The 17,522-nt window shown below is 24.2% G+C and overlaps 6 protein-coding genes across 6 annotated transcripts, besides 24 other annotated features; 3 read left to right on the top strand and 3 right to left on the bottom strand.

Annotated features, from left to right (window-relative positions):
* Positions 1-726: a repeat region.
* Positions 727-815: 89 nt separating this feature from the next.
* Positions 816-880: a sequence feature (AT_rich).
* Positions 881-1,560: 680 nt separating this feature from the next.
* Positions 1,561-1,716: a microsatellite.
* A 28-nt stretch (positions 1,717-1,744) lies between these two features.
* Positions 1,745-1,822: a microsatellite.
* Positions 1,771-1,940: a microsatellite.
* A 159-nt stretch (positions 1,941-2,099) lies between these two features.
* Positions 2,100-2,239: a sequence feature (AT_rich).
* Positions 2,240-2,260: 21 nt separating this feature from the next.
* Positions 2,261-2,436: a microsatellite.
* A 163-nt stretch (positions 2,437-2,599) lies between these two features.
* Positions 2,600-2,681: a microsatellite.
* Positions 2,682-2,811: a microsatellite.
* Positions 2,683-2,869: a microsatellite.
* A 1,794-nt stretch (positions 2,870-4,663) lies between these two features.
* Positions 4,664-4,762: a sequence feature (AT_rich).
* Positions 4,763-4,802: 40 nt separating this feature from the next.
* Positions 4,803-5,633, top strand: EDI_001680 (uncharacterized protein; the record flags this gene model as incomplete). Its single annotated transcript, XM_001737122.1, has 1 exon — positions 4,803-5,633. The coding sequence occupies one exon, from the start codon at positions 4,803-4,805 to the stop codon at positions 5,631-5,633; it is 831 nt and encodes a 276-aa protein (XP_001737174.1).
* Positions 5,634-5,652: 19 nt separating this feature from the next.
* Positions 5,653-5,684: a sequence feature (AT_rich).
* A 32-nt stretch (positions 5,685-5,716) lies between these two features.
* On the bottom strand, positions 5,717-6,121 carry EDI_001670 (calcium-binding protein, putative; the record flags this gene model as incomplete). The annotated part of the gene is made up of 1 exon (XM_001737121.1): positions 5,717-6,121. The coding sequence occupies one exon, from the start codon at positions 6,119-6,121 to the stop codon at positions 5,717-5,719; it is 405 nt and encodes a 134-aa protein (XP_001737173.1).
* A 144-nt stretch (positions 6,122-6,265) lies between these two features.
* Positions 6,266-6,317: a sequence feature (AT_rich).
* Positions 6,318-6,416: 99 nt separating this feature from the next.
* On the bottom strand, positions 6,417-10,322 carry EDI_001660 (AMP deaminase, putative; the record flags this gene model as incomplete). The annotated part of the gene is made up of 1 exon (XM_001737120.1): positions 6,417-10,322. The coding sequence occupies one exon, from the start codon at positions 10,320-10,322 to the stop codon at positions 6,417-6,419; it is 3,906 nt and encodes a 1,301-aa protein (XP_001737172.1).
* Positions 8,949-8,976: a sequence feature (AT_rich).
* Positions 9,439-9,605: a microsatellite.
* Positions 9,848-9,889: a sequence feature (AT_rich).
* Positions 10,323-10,394: 72 nt separating the features above from the next.
* Positions 10,395-10,498: a microsatellite.
* Positions 10,499-10,859: 361 nt separating this feature from the next.
* On the top strand, positions 10,860-11,450 carry EDI_001650 (uncharacterized protein; the record flags this gene model as incomplete). The annotated part of the gene is made up of 1 exon (XM_001737119.1): positions 10,860-11,450. One exon carries the CDS (start codon positions 10,860-10,862, stop codon positions 11,448-11,450), a length of 591 nt encoding a protein of 196 aa, XP_001737171.1.
* Positions 11,451-11,453: 3 nt separating this feature from the next.
* Positions 11,454-11,614: a microsatellite.
* A 62-nt stretch (positions 11,615-11,676) lies between these two features.
* Positions 11,677-11,818: a sequence feature (AT_rich).
* A 78-nt stretch (positions 11,819-11,896) lies between these two features.
* On the top strand, positions 11,897-13,915 carry EDI_001640 (uncharacterized protein; the record flags this gene model as incomplete). The annotated part of the gene is made up of 2 exons (XM_001737118.1): positions 11,897-12,221; positions 12,297-13,915. The coding sequence occupies 2 exons, from the start codon at positions 11,897-11,899 to the stop codon at positions 13,913-13,915; spliced, it is 1,944 nt and encodes a 647-aa protein (XP_001737170.1).
* Positions 12,238-12,293: a sequence feature (AT_rich).
* A 10-nt stretch (positions 13,916-13,925) lies between the features above and the next one.
* Positions 13,926-14,035: a sequence feature (AT_rich).
* A 7-nt stretch (positions 14,036-14,042) lies between these two features.
* EDI_001630 (uncharacterized protein) lies at positions 14,043-16,741 on the bottom strand (the record flags this gene model as incomplete). The annotated part of the gene is made up of 2 exons (XM_001737117.1): positions 14,043-16,269; positions 16,326-16,741. The coding sequence occupies 2 exons, from the start codon at positions 16,739-16,741 to the stop codon at positions 14,043-14,045; spliced, it is 2,643 nt and encodes an 880-aa protein (XP_001737169.1).
* Positions 14,303-14,359: a sequence feature (AT_rich).
* Positions 16,742-16,816: 75 nt separating the features above from the next.
* Positions 16,817-17,066: a repeat region.
* Positions 17,067-17,170: 104 nt separating this feature from the next.
* Positions 17,171-17,522: a repeat region.

Below are 17,522 nucleotides of genomic sequence, written 5' to 3'. Positions count from 1 at the left end.
GGAGTAATATTCAGTATGTACAAAAAAGATAAAATATTAAAAAATGAAAGATTAAAATACTCCGCACTTTGTAAATACAATATAACAATAGTAAAACAAGTTCTATTTTCTTGTATTTGTCATAAAAAATCACAAAATAAGAAACATGACAATATTAGTATTATCATATTAGATAATAAGAAAATATATATGAAATAATCAATACAAGAAATCAATATATGAAACAATGTTCTAATACAAATACATCAATATGATATTGAACAAACAAATAATATCAAAAAGTGAATGATAATATCATAAAATATCAGATATATATGTAACAAATAAAAAGAATAAAACTGGTATATTATTTGATATGAATAATGTAGCAGATTAGAGTATTACTTGTGCATATTTGAATAAAAGAAATATGTATAAAGAAATGAAGAATATGCTAATAAAAATAGAGAAATTAAAAGATATCAAAATAAATACAGTAATAATTTCAATAAATTAATTAATAAATGTAGAAAGTATTAAATTAATTAAATAATTAAAAATCGAAATTAACATCATAAAAGAAGTTAAAAAACTTATAATTAAAAACATGATTAGATGTTATGGAACACTCTTCTACCACAACCAAACATATGTTGTTGAACTACATGACGAAGACGAAGGGAAGGGATTTCTCCTGTGAGGCAGGAACAATAGACACAGTTCTATTAATACTTAATTAACTGCTTTATTTTTCATTTTCTTCTTGTTTTATCAATTGTTTCATTCATGTAAAATTGAAATTTGAGGATAAATAATCAGTTAAGAATTATGTTGACATTTTTAAATAAATCAATTTAAAAGTGTTTTAAATGTTTCAATTCATTAAAATATAATAATTTATCATCTTTATCATTTGAATAGATGATAGATGATGTCAATGATCAATTAATGAATAAATATTATCATTAATCACTTGTTTTGTTGAATAAAATTGAATATGTTCTATTTCTATCTTTTTTATTCATTTTATATCATTTATTATATTTCTCATTTAACTTCTAAAAGAGTGTTATTTATTTAAAATAAACTATCGTTCAATAACTATTCATATTAATGATGTTATAAATTGAAATAATAATATTCATCAGTTTTGAAGAAATTCTGTATTTTTTTTTAAAGAAACAATAGTATTTGTATTGATTTATTTAGATGATAACATATGATTTAACCTTGTTATTATATTTGATATTATTGATTAGTATCACTTATTCAATGAATGAAATTTTCTAGAGAATCACTACAACATTGATTGGATAGTAATTTCAATTAAAATTTATTATGAAATCTATGATGAGTATGTTAGATATAATTTAATCATGATGATTTATATATAATTTAAAATGATTTGTAACAATAAGAAGAATATAACATTCATTGATATTTAATAATGATGAAATTTGATTTCAATAATGATTTGATATAAAGAAATATAAAGTTGTTATTCATAATACATTTAATGATGATTAAATCAAAAGTAATTGAATAAATACAAAATAATCAATAAATCTGATGTGTATTAATTTTAATTGTTTATTTAAATATTCGTTGATTATTTTAAATATCAAATCAGTAAATATTGATGTATTTCATTGTTTAATCTTTATTATATTTATTTATTTTTGATTGTATTTTATTATTAAAAATTGTTTATATCTTATTCTTATATTTATTTTATTTCAATGATAATAAACACAATATTAATGAATAATTTATAATATGATATAATTCAGTTTTATTAATTGATAATTTATCATTGATTTAATATTAATTTAATGATTTAATTATTATTGAATAATATAGTTATTTATATATTCATTCAACATGTTTATTATCTATTCTATTATTTAGATTTAGTATTATTTGAAATTAGATATTCATTATACTCATTCTTTATTTGATTTCACATTTTCATTATTATCTCATGTTATTATTTTATTAAACATCTTGTTGATGTTAGAAAATTGATGTGATTGTTTAGAATATTTCATTTCTTCATTATTTCATTTATCAAATGATGTAATATTTAATACAAGAAATGATAATAGAGAGAAGTTGAAATGATAATAAATAATAAAATCAATAAAGAATGATATAATTCATAACATTAATAATTTAATTGAATAAATTAGAAATATAAAGAGAAGAATTGATAATAAAACTAATATTTGTGATATTAGATATTTAAATATATTAATTAATAGATTAACTGATTTATGAAAGTTAATAATGATGATAATGAAACAATTATAATATGGATTCAATAATATCAATATCATTGAAATAATTGAATTAAAACAAGTGTATTTGAAAATATTATAATCAAAATTAATAATAATAATAAGAAATGAATGAATAGATACTATAAATATCATTAATACAAACAATAAAAAATAATGAAGAAGGAAGATAATAATCAAGTATTCAAATATTTAAATCAAATTGTTATTATGAAGAGAATATAAAATAAGAATGAGTTGTTATAATAAAAGTATAGAAATAATAAATCAAACAAAAAAGAGAGAAAATGATAAGATAATAGATGAAGAAATGAAGTGAAAAGAAAATAATAACAAAAATAAAAAAATTTAACAATAAAAGAGAAAATTTAAATAAAATAAAATAATAATATAAATAAAAATAAATTATTATTTTAATTTTATTATTTATTATATTAATACTATTATATTTAACTATTTCATAATTAATTTCATTATAATTTATTATTATTAATATTTAAATTATTTCATTATAATATTTAATTTTATTATTATTTCTTTATATTCTATATCTTTCATTCATATCACATTACTATATCATTAATTATATAATAATATTGTGTTTCTCATTTCTAATTATTATTTCATTTTTTGATTGTCTTTTATTTAGAAATCAGAAACAAACACAGAATGACTCAACCGGAGAAGTTCTTCCTTGAGACAGTAATGACCCATTTGTTTGACGTTTCAACACAGATAAAATTCAACCAATCAACAAAAAATGTAATGAGGTGCTTAAGTTTCTAAGAATGAGTCCAGGTTGTTATAGAAACCCTGAGAGGGTGTTGAACAAGAAATTGTATTCAGAAAAGAATTGGAGTTGTTAAACCAATTAGAGACATTTCAGATTAACTGTGACTTAATGAAAATATTTTTGAAGAATACAACAGTCAACTTAAACAATTACCACTGCTTGAAGTAATTAAAGACAAAATTGTAGATTTGACTATTGACCATAGAAGTGAAGAAGAACAAGAAGGAAATACTGTCAATGGTCATGTGATAGGATTACATCAGCTCAATTATGAAGATATAGTTATGATTAAAACGAATCAATTTCCACTACTTAGAAGGTTAAAAATAATATTTGGAAGAAAAAAGTATCACATGAAAGAGTGTATTGATAGGAGTGTTCAACTAGATTATTTATATATTGGTAGTCAAAATATTCACAATGATTTTTTTAATGATGTTGAACTATGTTCAATCAATAAAGTTGTAGTTACTGGTTCTCTATCTGAATTAAATGTAAAAAGAATCAGTAATAAAATAACATTTATTTTAAGTACATGGTATCCATTAATTGAGCCAAATATAATTATATTAAATCGTACTATTATTGTTTCATCATTTGATTTTAGTTCAAATAATGAATATCAATGGAACGAAGAACTAAGACAATTTAGCCATGTATTATCCATCTATTTTTAATATTCAATAAGAAGAGTTTTGTTTTTGGATAAACTTTAAAATTAATTCAAGTTTAGTCAACTTGAATCATTTGATTTCATCAGTTTATTGGAAAGTTCATCTGAATACCAAACACAATTAAAAAAATTAAACTGTTTAGTTACTCAAATAATCATCTAACAAATTCTTTACCATCTCTTTCAATCAAATACAGCAATTACACTATTGAGAAGAAGCAGGTAAAGTAATTTATCAAACTCTAAAAGAATTAAAATTATCAAATATTTCAAAAATTCCTTAATTTAATGAATTTAAACAACTCAGAAAATTAGTAATTAGGTCGTCTGTAAGTTCTTTTAAAGAGAGAGAAAAAAGTACAGACATGACATTCCTAAAATCACCTAAAATTCTTTCACTTGTTAATACTAAGACTACTGCTTTCATACTACCAAAAAATTTACTTCAACTAAAACTTAATTATTCATTTGGGATAATCAATTGCTCAAAGTATTTAAAAAAACTTACTTATAATAACAATACAAAAATTAAACTTGAGAAATTTGAAGGATTAGAAAAAATCTGTTTTATGGAAAATGTATATTGGAAGATTACCATAAAATCACTAAAAAAATTAAAATTCTAACGGAAAAAATTCAATAAAAACATTAGACTTAAGATGTAATAAATTAGATCAATTTATAATGACGTTATCTGCTGTCATTATTTTATTACCTAAAAGAATGAAAGAATTAATTGTTGAGTGTGAATGTTTTATTTCAAAAGAAGTGTTACTGATATGACTTCCTCTGGTCTAGGATTAAAAACAAAAGAATTAATTAAAAGACAAGAAAGAATGTTTCATTTTAATAAAGAAACAGTCACAGATTTTATTTATTCGACAAAATATGATAAAATTAAAGAACGATTCCCAGAACATCAATATTTTAATAAATTACATCAAAATTAAAGTGATAATTAATTTTATTTAAGTTTTAATAAACAAGTAATAAGTGAAAAATAAAATTAAAATTTTAATAGAACTTTAAAACTAAAACTTAAAAAAAGGAAAAAAAAGGAATGAAGATGATAATTATTTTAATTAGTGTTTATTTATGTTATGGATATGAATTAAATATGTATTTATTACCACACGTATTACCAGAATGGAAAACTGAACAAACAAAAATATGGAAAAATTGGAAATATATTTTAGATTTTTATGAAATATTTATGAAAGAAGTAACAATGGTTTATCATATTCCTGACTTTTATTTAAATCAAAAAGTTGTTACAGACACAATTTCAACTACATTTTATGATTTAATGTCTCCATATAATATGACATTCTTAACACCAACATCAAATATTGAAGATATTAAAACATTATTATTACCTTATTTAAATCATGACACAACAGCACCAAAAAGAGGAATAGGATTATTGTTTCAAAAAACTTCTTCAGGAAAATGTTTAGGAACAGCAACTAAAGAAGATATTCAAAAATTAAAAAGTATTGACGATGAGTTTAAAACATATGAAAATTATTTAGGAATGGATATTATGGACTCATCTGTTTTACAACAATACGATATTTCTAATGATTTAAGCTCTGAATTTCCTGATATTAGAACAATTCATTTTAATTATTTTAATACTTTTGAATCTACTTCTACTGATGATGCTATTGCATTAGCTAAAAAATTTCATTCGTCAATATCAATTGATATTTCAGATATTGAAACACAATTCTTTGTTTCTTGTCCTGCTTTTAAAAAAATTTTAGAGACTATAACCCAAAATGGTATTAAGTATAAATTCATGGTCAATAGATCAATATGGGTACAAAACATTGGTGCATTTTTATCATTCTTTAACACTGCTCAGAAATGTCTTGATAATTTAAATTAACTTTTGTCTATTCTTTTTCTTTTTTATATATTAAAAATAAGAAAAATAAAACAAAGTAATTTTCTTCTTAAAGAAAAATGAGTTTAGAGTGTGAATTCAAGGAATTCTTCAAGGGTAATGTATCCATCACCATTAGCATCAGCCTTCATAACTTGTTCAGCAACCTTTTCGTTTCCATTCTTTTTGAAGAATGAAGTAACTTCTTCTTTAGTTAACTTTCCATCTCCATCAGCATCCATGAGTTTATAAAGTACTTTCAATCCAATCTTATCATCAGAAAGATCTTGTCCTTGAACTGATCCAAAGAATTTAGCAAATTCATTTGCATCAATTTCTCCATTTCCATCAGCATCAATAGATTTGAAAATTAATTGAAGAAGTTGTTCATTCTTAATTGGTCTCTTCTTTGAAACAAAAGCTTTAACTTCTTCATAGGAGACAGCTCCATCACCATTAACATCAATTTCTTTGAAAAGTGCTTCAGCCATTAGTATAAGATTAATGTTTAGAACAGATTCAACAACTCTTTAAATATCTCTGATGACTTCTTCTTTTCTCTAGAAGCTTCTTATTTAAAAAAAATAGAATAGTTCTCTTCTGTTTTAAGTATTTTGTTATGAAATCCCTCTTTCAATTATAATAAACAATAGTTTAAATTAAAATTTTATATAATAGATATATTTAGAAAAACGGTAGTCTGCTGTTTCACAATACATTTTTAAAGTTCTTTTGATAATCAATCAAAATAAAAACAATGAAATGATAAAAAAAAGAAGTGAGAACTTAGAGATGCATTGAAGCTTGTAAAATGATATCTTGTTCTTTTTCTGTTAAATTTGATCTACCGATATTAAATTTAAGTAAAGTATCAAAATCTAATTTAGAAATTTTTGCTCTAAATTGGAGTCGAGTTTGAGGAACACTTGAACTTTCACCTTCTTCAGTTGTTAAACAATTTTGTTTTGTATCTGCAGAGAATGAAGAAATAAGTAAAGAATTTTGAACAATTTCAGCAATATCAGAAGCAGTTAATTTAAATATTTTAATTGCAGAAGCATATTCTTCAACAAGAGGTTCTTTAGTAGTATGAGTGTGCATAGGAGAATCAGTAGCTAAAGTAACAAGCATTCCACGCATAAAATATTTATAAAAAGGATGTTCAATAATGTCATATAAAAATTTATCATAAATTGGACAACAAGAAATACCAATTTGAGCAAGAATAAATAAGTATTGTAATGTATTTTGTTTATCTAATGTAATACCATGAGAAATAGCATCAGCAGTTAAAAATGCAGCAGCGTTATGCATTGGATCTCCAGTTTCACCACAATGAGGTTTAAAATCAAAAGTATTCATTTGTAATGTTCTTCTTAAATTATTTAATACATGAATATTAGTATGAACATAATAAATCCAATAAGCAAATGGTGGTTCTTTATATGAATCCCATTTTGCTGGAACAGGTAATGAAGATAATGATATTTTTCCTTCAAATTCAGATTCATCTCCTTTACAATCAAATGCACCAACATTTTCAAGAAAAGTAACAAGTTCAGGATGTTTTTCTGGATTTAATGTTGCATCAAATAATGGTTCAAACATATGACGTAATAATTCTTCAAAAGTATTAACATTTCCTTCTTTTTTAATCATCGCATATTTTCTTGGTAGTTGAATACTAAAATTATTTTTTTCAGGACAAATTAATCCATTTTTAACAATAACCTTTGCAATATCTTCAATTTCGTTCATTGTTCTGCCATAAAGACACATATGCATTTCAGTTTTTTGATTAGTTTGTTCTTCAACTTGATCAAATCGTGTTTTCTTTAAGAATTCACAAAAATAAGTACCACCAACACTATTAGTAGTTGTTAAAAATAAATCTCTTAATTCTTTTACATTAAATATAGTATTTCTTGAATCCCATAAATCATATCTTTGAATTAATGAAGGATCAAATGTTACTGATAAATTATCTAATGAAAAATCTTTAATTTGATAAATAGAAAATGCATTTCTTAATGTAACATGTTTATAAACTCTAGTACCTGATTCAGTTTGTATTGATAATTCAGGAAATACAATTCTTTCTCCATCTTCTTTTAATTTATCCCAAATTAACATAAGAAGATCTCTAGGATGAAATGATCTAGAGGCAGCAACAACCGTATCAACTTTAGTACTTCTTTCAAAATCAATAGGTAATTTTTTAATTTCTTGACTCTCTAATGAATTATTAAGAATTTTATGAAGAATAAAGAGTTGTTCTCTAGAATGTAATTGTTTATAACAAAAAGTTCTTGAAGGACCATCAGTGCTAAATCTAACAAGATCATTATAATCATTAATATATTCTGAAAATTCAATAATTGGAAAATATGATAAATGTTTAGTTCTTCTAATAGAATGATATTGGTCTTTATGTGCTTCTTTAAAACAATGTTTACAATAATTTTTTCTACAATCAAAACAATAAACAAAAGCTTTATGATAATGATCAATACCACAAATTGCATCAGGAGTATTATAAATATTATAAATTCCATTAGACATAGCACAAAATAACTGAGGAATTGTAGGATTATTTAATTGAATAGAATCATTCATAACTTGAGGTAAATTTTCTTCAAAATATTTTTCTCTAACTAACATCCAATAAGTAATTTTTTTCATAACATCAATTTCTTTTGGATCTTTTGTTTTATAATTTAAATCAATAGTTGTTGCAGGAATATCACCGAATATTTTATTTGAATTATCAGTAATTAAAGCTTTAATAATAGCAAATTCTGTATCAAGTAATCTATTTCTAAATGATGATCTTCCATTTATCATAATATCATTTTTATTTCTAAATAATGTTGTTTTTTTCATTAATGAAAATCCACTTTGTTTAATTGAATTATTACACATTTCAACTAAATCAACATCTTCAAATTTCCATGTTTGTTGTGCCATAGCAAATTCTTCCATTAAAGGTTCTTGTGTTCTATGAATTTGAAGAGGTTCATCAGATGATAAAGTAACATTTAATCCACGTTTAAAGAAATTGTTAAAAGGATTTTGATTATATTGACATTGAGTTAAATGATTTGCCATTGGAGACATTGTAATACCAATTTGAGTTAATAAATAAAGATATTTTAATGTTGGAGAATCAGTTAATTTAATTCCATGAGAAATTCCTTTAACAGTTAAGAAAGCAGCAGCGAGATGAGAGTAATGACCAGTTTCACCACAATGAGGTCTAAAATCAAAAGTACTTAAACCTCTAGACATACGATAAACATTTAAAGAAACAATATTTGCATATAAATAATACATATAAATAAAATATGCTGGGTTAACTGATTTATTCCAATTTGTAGGATTAAAAGTATCTGAACCAATTATTTGTTCAATTTCATTTTCATCTCCAACAAGATCAAATCCTGAAACTTTTTCTAAGAAATTAGCTAATACTTCATTATTTTGTGGATTTTTAGATACTTCAAATAATGGTTTAAATAAATTTGAAAGAAAATTAGAATATGTAAATAATGTATTTTCTCCTTTAATTTCAACAAATCTTTTAGGAAATTGAATAATCCATTTATTATGAGTTGAATTAACATTCCATTTTTTTGCCCATTGAGCTAATAAATTCCATTCATTTTCGTCTTTTCCATTAATACCTAATCTTAATTCAAAATAACAATTTGTTATTTCTAAATGTTTCATTACTGTTTTAACTAAATCAGCAAAATATTCACCTTCCATAATATTATTTGTATTTAAAAATACAGTACGTAAATCATCTTCTTTATATCTATCATAATTATATATTTTTACTCCTATTTTATGTAATGTTAATTTATTTATATTAATATCTTTTCTTTTACACATATCTTTTAATGTTTCTTTTTCTTTTTTTCCTTCTTTATTTATTATTTCATGAACTATTTCTTTATTTTCATATTTACTTTTTATATATTTAAATAATTCTTTTTCTGTAAAACAACTATCTGCATGAATATGTGTGTCGACTTTTCCTGCTGAAAAAAAATCTTTTCCTGTATTTGTTTTATCAAATGAAAAGATTTTATGTAATTCAAATCTATGATGCATTTCTTGCATTCTTTCCATTGAAAATGTTTTTGCTGGTCCACTATCAATTATTCTTAATATTTCCTTATAATCTTCAATAAATTCTGTCAAAGTAATTGGTGTAAATATATTTTCTTTATTTTCTTTTAATTTTACTATAAAAACTCCATCTTTTTGTTCATAATATATTGTTGTATCATTTTTTGGTAATTCTATTGGAATTATTCCATCAGAATAATGTGCTGGAAATACACTAATCCCTTCTTTTGTAATAAATCTATGATCAATTAAATCTATTAATTTTGGTTCTTCTATGTATTGATATTTTTGTCTTAATTTTAGTGCTGCATTAATTTTTTCAGCTGCTATTTTTCTTTCATTTGTTATCCATTTTGTTGATCTATGGATTTCAAGAAATGCGTCATCAGCAAGTGATGGTGATAAATTGTTTTCTTCTCCATCATTATGTGATTTTTTAAATTCTTCATTAATTCCTTTTGCAGCATTAAAAATAATAGAATATGGATTTGACTTTTTTAATGATGACCCTAATTGTGTTTGTGATTGGTTAGGTGAAAATGTTCGATGAAGAGACATTTTTCGAGGACAACTTATAGTTCCTGGACTTGTTAACTTTTGATCTATCGCAAATAAATTTATAAAATTTGGTTTCATTTCCTTCTTTTAAATTACTTTTTATTAAGTTGCTTTTTTTATTTTTTTATTTTTTATTTTATTTTTTATTTCTTTTAACAACTCTTTTTTCTTCTTTTCAACCATTTCATTTGTAATCCATTGATGACGCTATACGAGACTTACTAACAAACCTTCACCAATACAGAATGAATCAATTAAAGATTATAGTATAAAAATGATATTGAATTCTGTAATTCTATTCCACTTCTACACATTTTATGGTCCAAAAAGAATAAAAAATGGTCCATAATAAAGTTCAATAACAAAACAAAACTTCTTTGAGCAAAATGGAAATAACAAAAATAAAAAAATTACGTTATGTTAGAGGAAGAAACAAACAAGAAAACAGATTTTTAGTTAGTATCTGTTTTTTTCTTATAGATTTTTCAATAAAAAAACAAAAAAAATAAATGAAAATAAAAGATTGAATCATTTCAAATGCAAAGAACTACTTCACCTCAAAAGCGGTTAAAACAACAAGAGAGTCGTGTTCGATTAGAACCAGAGTTATATCGTAAATTAAAACAACTACAACAAAAACTTGGATTTAAAACATTAACTCAATTAATTGATTATTTAATAAATGAATATACAAAATTACAACAACCAGAGGTTAAAGATACTATTCCACAAAGTATTCCATCTGATACATTTTGGAGTAGAGTACTCCATGTATTAATGTTCAATGGTATAATTGATGCAAATACTTTATTACAAGGTACTCAGAATGATCCATTTACACATAATCAATTAAGACAAATACTAATTCCTCCTCAATCACCTCAAGAAATCCAACAAGAACTTCAACAAGAACCTCATGAATGTTTCAAACAATGTAGTGATTGTCTAAATACTACCTCTTCTACTTCAACAAACTCTTCTTCTTCTACTTGTTTAGGTATATGTCCTCGTTATCAACCCTCATCTCAACCTTGTGCACAAGGTCTTTGTTATACACTTTCAACATATTTCGATGATAGTGGAGAATTTCATTCAAATTGTTCTTGTCCTTATCAAAACCAACTCTAGAAATTATGTTATTTAAATTTTTTTAAATTTTTGTTATTTTAATTTATAACATAAATAAATTTTTTTAAGTTTTCTGATTTTTATTTTCATTTATTTATTTACTTGAATTTCATTCTCAAATATCATTTTAATATAAAGTGTGTTTTGTTTATATTTTTTTATTTAACAAAACAATCAGTTAATGAGTAATTCAATTGATTTAATGGTAATCGTAATTTGATCATTCAAATAATTGAATTAATAAATAATCTATTTTATTTTCTGTTATTTGAAAGAGTAAATAATTTTGAAAGAAATAATAATTATCCTTTTTAATTAAATCTAAAGAAAAATAAGAAAACTTATTTATAGAATATGAAAAAAAAAATGAATTGTGGAAAGAAAATTCAACCAGAAAAAAAAAGATCATAAAATATAAGTTCCTTTTCATATCATCAGAACATTCAATGAGTGCTCCTCTTAGTGATATTTGTTCATCTCCATTAGAAAGAGCAATTACGTTGACATCATCTAATCTTGTATCATCATTTTCTATATGGGGACTTCCTTCAAATTTTAAAACAGATGAATTTAGTTTTTGGAGGAGGTCATACACATACGATGCCCAAAAACTCTTTTGTTATCCACCAGAAGCTGACCTTCAAGAACACTTTGCTAAATTCATTGCACCACAAGGAGTTACTGCAACACAAACTACTAAACTTAATGTTCTTCTTGAAGCACCAAAAAAATATTTATTAATTCTTCCAGGAGAAACATCAACATCGTTCTGTTTGTTAAAAGATTCTTTTTTTTATTTAAATAAAAAAAGATAAAAAGAAGAAAAAGAAATTTTAATTATTTCAGGTGTTTGTATTGTAAGAAAAGAGTTATTACAATTTCCTAGTGATTTTATTGAAGAAACTGTTATTCAAAAAATATATACAATTGGAGCTAATCCAATTGTCGTTGATAGAATTTATTGCTTTGTAAGTGAATGTCCTCATATTAATGCATTATTTTCAATGTTAGAAGATATGGAAATATTAGATTTTCATTCTAAAAACAATTATATCAAAGCATTTTATCTCAGAAATGGTGGAAATCCTTCTGAAAAATATGTTTCAAATAAACAAAGAATGATTAATTATTTAAATAAAGTTTTAGCAGTTGAAGCACCTGATTTAAAAGATTATTCATTTTCTATAACAATTCCACCTGCCCCAACAAGAACTTTTTATCGTTCTTGTTTATATGATTCTCTTGCACCTGGAGATAAACAAGCAGCATGTTGTTTACAAATGATTGCAGACTATGCACTACCTCGATTATTTGTTGGAGTTCAAATACCAGTTATATTAAGTGCATTATCATCATTGTTAAGTGGTAATTCTGTAATTTTAGTTGGTAATAATGCATCACTTATCACTAGTTCAGTATTTGGATTATTAGCGTTATTGTATCCTTTTATTTGGCAAGGTGTTTTAATTCCATTTGTTCCTGTCCAATTACAAGAATTCTTAGAATCTCCTGTTCCTAGTTTATATGGAACGGAAATCCCGAAAGATATTACTCGTGTCATTGCGGATGTTATTCAACTTGAACAAGGAAGTGTATTTGATCCTACTCTTGAAAAAAGAATTATAAAAACAAATCCAGTTATTCGTCATGCCTTACCATTTGCTGCTGAATTATCTTCTGCACTTGGTAGTTGTGTTCAAGCTACCTTTGCTGATGTAATCAAATTTAAAACTTTTAATGAAAGAGAACGTGCTCTTGAAAATATCCCTCAACAAAAATTAGTTTCATTTAGTTCTGATGTTCAACAAAAGATTAAACATCATTTATATGATAAATTATTAAGTTTTGTTCGTAATTATTGTATTTCTAAAGGACCAATTGATCTCCCACAATTCCAACAAGGATTTCCTCAAATTATTAAACATGAATCACATAAACAATTTATTAAAGAGTTTATTGGTAGTCAACATTTTAACGTTTGGTGGTATCGTAATAAAATGAATGAATTATGTAAAGTATCAGTTGCTGGTTCTCCTTCTCCTATTTCTCTTGGTGGTTCTAAAGCAAGTAGTACATTGATATTATCACCATGTAGAACTCCAGATGTTAGAACAATTGAAGAATTTAATGGAGACTCAAAAATAGAGTCATGTACAAAAGAATTACCAGCAATTCCACAAAGTAGTTCATTAAGAAAATCATACAATGAAAAAGTGATAATAAAAACAGAATCCAAACAACCAATTCAGGTTCACCTGAATCAACAAAAAAATGAAGAAAATAATAAATCAACAATTGAAACTAATGACAAAGAAAAACAAATTCCACTTGAAATAGTTAAAGATGAAAAACCCAATGAAAATTTAATTAATAGAGTAAAAGAGAATCAAGTAACAATCGAACCAACAAAACAAGAAGAAACAAAACAAGAAAATAAAGATAAATTTGTTGATCCTTTGATATGAACATTTTGAGTATTTTTTAATAAAACTAATCAATCAATTTCTAAATTTTATTTTAGTTTCTTTTTTTTTTGTTATTGATAAAATATAATTAAAAATAAAAAAATGAAGTTAAATTTAAATGATAACTTCATTCTTGTTCATCTAATACTTCATTAATTTCTTGCATTACATCAACAATATCAGAATAACCCCATTTAATAAAAATTAAACCATTTGCAATTTTTCTTTTAAGGTTTTCAAGTTTGCTGTAAAGAACATGACTTTGGGCAAAGAAATCTAATAACAATTCAAGTAATTGCAAAGTAGTAATAATTCTTCCTTTTAAATCTTTATCACCATGATAAATAGTAAATAAAGCTACTAATTCTGATTCAAGTGCTTCAGTCCAATTTTTAATTAAAATTAAATGATTGATTTCATCTAATTTTTTATACATTTTTTTAACTTCAACATCAGGAACAATTAATTTTACAACTTCACTTTGAACAGATGACATTACTTCTCTAACTTCTCTACATCCCGCTTGTAATGGATTAACTTCATCAACAATAAAACAATTATCTAAAGCTTTTCTTAAACGAGTAGATGCGTTATACATTTCTTCAATACTACTTTGATCTTTTACGACAGCTCTTCCTTTACTTACAAATTCTTCATTAATTTGTTTAAACAAAAATTGTTCGTCTAAAGTAAAAGCTTTCATTGCATCTCTAATACCATCATAAGTTTTTTCAAAAACAGATAAACAAGATTGTTGTGCACACATTGTAGCAACATTAATACTTACACGAATTAAATCACCACAACGATGTTTTTTTAGTAACTTTAATATTTCTGTTCCAATTCTTTTTATTTCACTATCATCTAAAATTTCAATAGCAGATGAAAATTCATTTATTAATGAAGGTGAAAGTAAATCAGAATTACAGTTTTTAGGATGAACACAAATTTTAAATTCTTTATAATTTTCTTTAATTCTAAATTCAACTTCTTTTGAAATATTTGCAAATTGATAAACTTGAAGTGCTTCAGCATCTCTAACAATATTTTCTACTAAATTATAAGCGTAATAAATTGGTGGTGGTTGACTATAAAACATTAATATTTCAACACCACGAATAAATTTTACAATATCTTGTTTAACAACCCAATCTCTTTCTTCTCTTATTTTTACTCTAATTAATTCATTCAAAAATAGTGCAATATCTGTAATTGATTGTTCAATACTTTTGGCTGCTAATAAACAAATTTCTCTATTAAATGGATTTTCAATAAGATATGCTAAAAAAAGACTTGACCGTGTAATTTTAGTAACTGAATGAACAACTCTTTGAGTTAAATATTCAAATTGTTCATTATGATAATCAGGTGATGTTAATAAAATATCAAGAATTATTAATTCTATTACCATTTCTTTTAATACTAATAATGCATCATTATCAGGTAATGGTGGTAAATTATTATAATATTCTTGTAATTCTTCAATATTTGATATATTTTGAATTGTGTTAGTATTTCCTATTGTTACTTTTGATGCTCCTAAAAATCTTAATTTTTCAGAATATTTTGGTAATAAATAAAGTGAATTTAATGTACCATATCGAAGACATTCTCCAATTTCTTTAATTTCTTGTATTACTATATCTTCTTCTAATGAAGATGGTACTAACGTTTCTTCTAATGACGCTAATGCAAATCCAACATCTCTTTTATCTTTAAATTTCCAATATTTTGATTCAAATTTATGAAGTGTTAATTGTAACATTTTTGCTGTTTGTTCTCTACATGGATCTTCTTGATATTTCATTAATCCTCCTGTTGCAAATTGTTGGAAATACTCTAATAATTCTACTTTAGTATCATCAGCTGAATCATATGCACCTGCACTAACTGCTTTTTTTAATGAATCAATTAATGGTAATACTCTTGGTGTAGGGAAATCCCACGTTAATAATATTGGTGTAATTCCTTCAAAATCTTCACTTTTAAGGAGTTCTGTTGCTCTTAAACGTGTTCCTTTCCATGGACGTGATGCTAATGGATGTACTGGTGATATTAAATGAATTTCATTATTAAGAGATGTTGAAAGTTCTTTACAAGCTTTATAAACAAGCTCTGCTTTTTCTGTTGTCTTATTTGAAATTAGATATTCATCAAATGCTGAAATAAATGTAGCATATTGGTCTGATAATAAATGATGAAGAGAATGTAATTGATGTGGTTCGTCTGTTGATAAATTAACTTGAGTTAATAAATGAGTTAAATGAGTATGGAGTTGTACTGCAATTTCAGCAATGACAGTAGAAGTAGTATAATTAGTAATAGTTGATGGATTAACTTGAGCAAGTTTTTCACTAAATGAAATAAATATGATAATAATCTTATAATAAAACGAAAAGAAATGACAAACAGTAATGATTGTGATTCAGAAAATAACCGAGTAAATGAAGAGCCATTAAAAATATGTAAGATCGTCGCACAATTTAATGCTATTGTCTCACAACTAGACATAACAATTGATGGCGTTGTTTCATCCATTAAATTATATTTTAATGTATTAGTTAATTTTTCTAGAGCAATGTACGCATCAACAATTTCAATAGAAAGTGAAACCAATTCATTTCTTAGTGCTGGTTCTTTTAAAAATATTTCCCGTGTAATTATTTTTGTAGTTTCAACAACCATTTTAGAAGCTTCTATTATTTCTTTTAATTGATATAAAAATTTTGATGTAACAATTCCCTGTCCATTACTATATCCATTGAGCATTTGTTGTAAATGTTGAAGACTTTCTGAAAGTTGAGTTTCAGTATCAGCAATTTCCATGATAAATTCCTTTTATCTTGATTTTTTAAGTTCTTTTTAGTTCAATTTTTTTTAAATAAACAATAATTGAAACTAAAAAACTAATAATTTAATATTTTAGTTGTTGTTTACTGTTCTTTGTTCTTTGGAGATTACTTCTATCCCATTGCTATTATCACTTACATCTAAGGACAGTCTTTGGTTGTTCTAGAAACAATATTCTATACCTTCATTCAGATTTTTGATCTTAACTTTTTTGAATTCTTTTGTTTTGTAACTTCGGTTGTTAATTCTTTGGCTGTTTATCGCTTTTCTTCATTACAAACTCGTTTATTGAAATTACTACAGAGATTGATACCAATCTCTTCTTCTTTTATTTCACTTTAACTTTCTTACAAACTTTCTCCAATTCCATTTTATATTGGATTGAATACCCTTCTTATTCTAGGTGCATTACAGGAAACACCACAAAAATTATAAATTAATCAATAACAAAAGAAGGAGAAATCCATATCACCATGAAATATAAATGATAGAAGAATGAGTGAAAACACGTATTATCTGTATGGACAGAAATACATTAATCATCACATTAATCATTACCATATTAATAACTATCACCATAACAATTATCATAATAATTATAATAATAATTGTATGAATCGTTTCATTCATCACTTCAATCATTTTCATCACCATAAGTATTTTACCAATATTTCAAATAGAATCAAATCATATTATAATACAAATAAATCACATAATAAAAACACACATAGATATAAACAATACCCATATAAAAGAC

This window comes from Entamoeba dispar, genomic scaffold (assembly GCF_000209125.1).
Source record: "Entamoeba dispar SAW760 scf_1105229460365 genomic scaffold, whole genome shotgun sequence".
Taxonomy (NCBI): domain Eukaryota; phylum Evosea; order Mastigamoebida; family Endamoebidae; genus Entamoeba; species Entamoeba dispar.
Note: the sequence above shows the minus strand (reverse complement) of the source record. Positions and strands in the feature narration are given on the sequence as shown.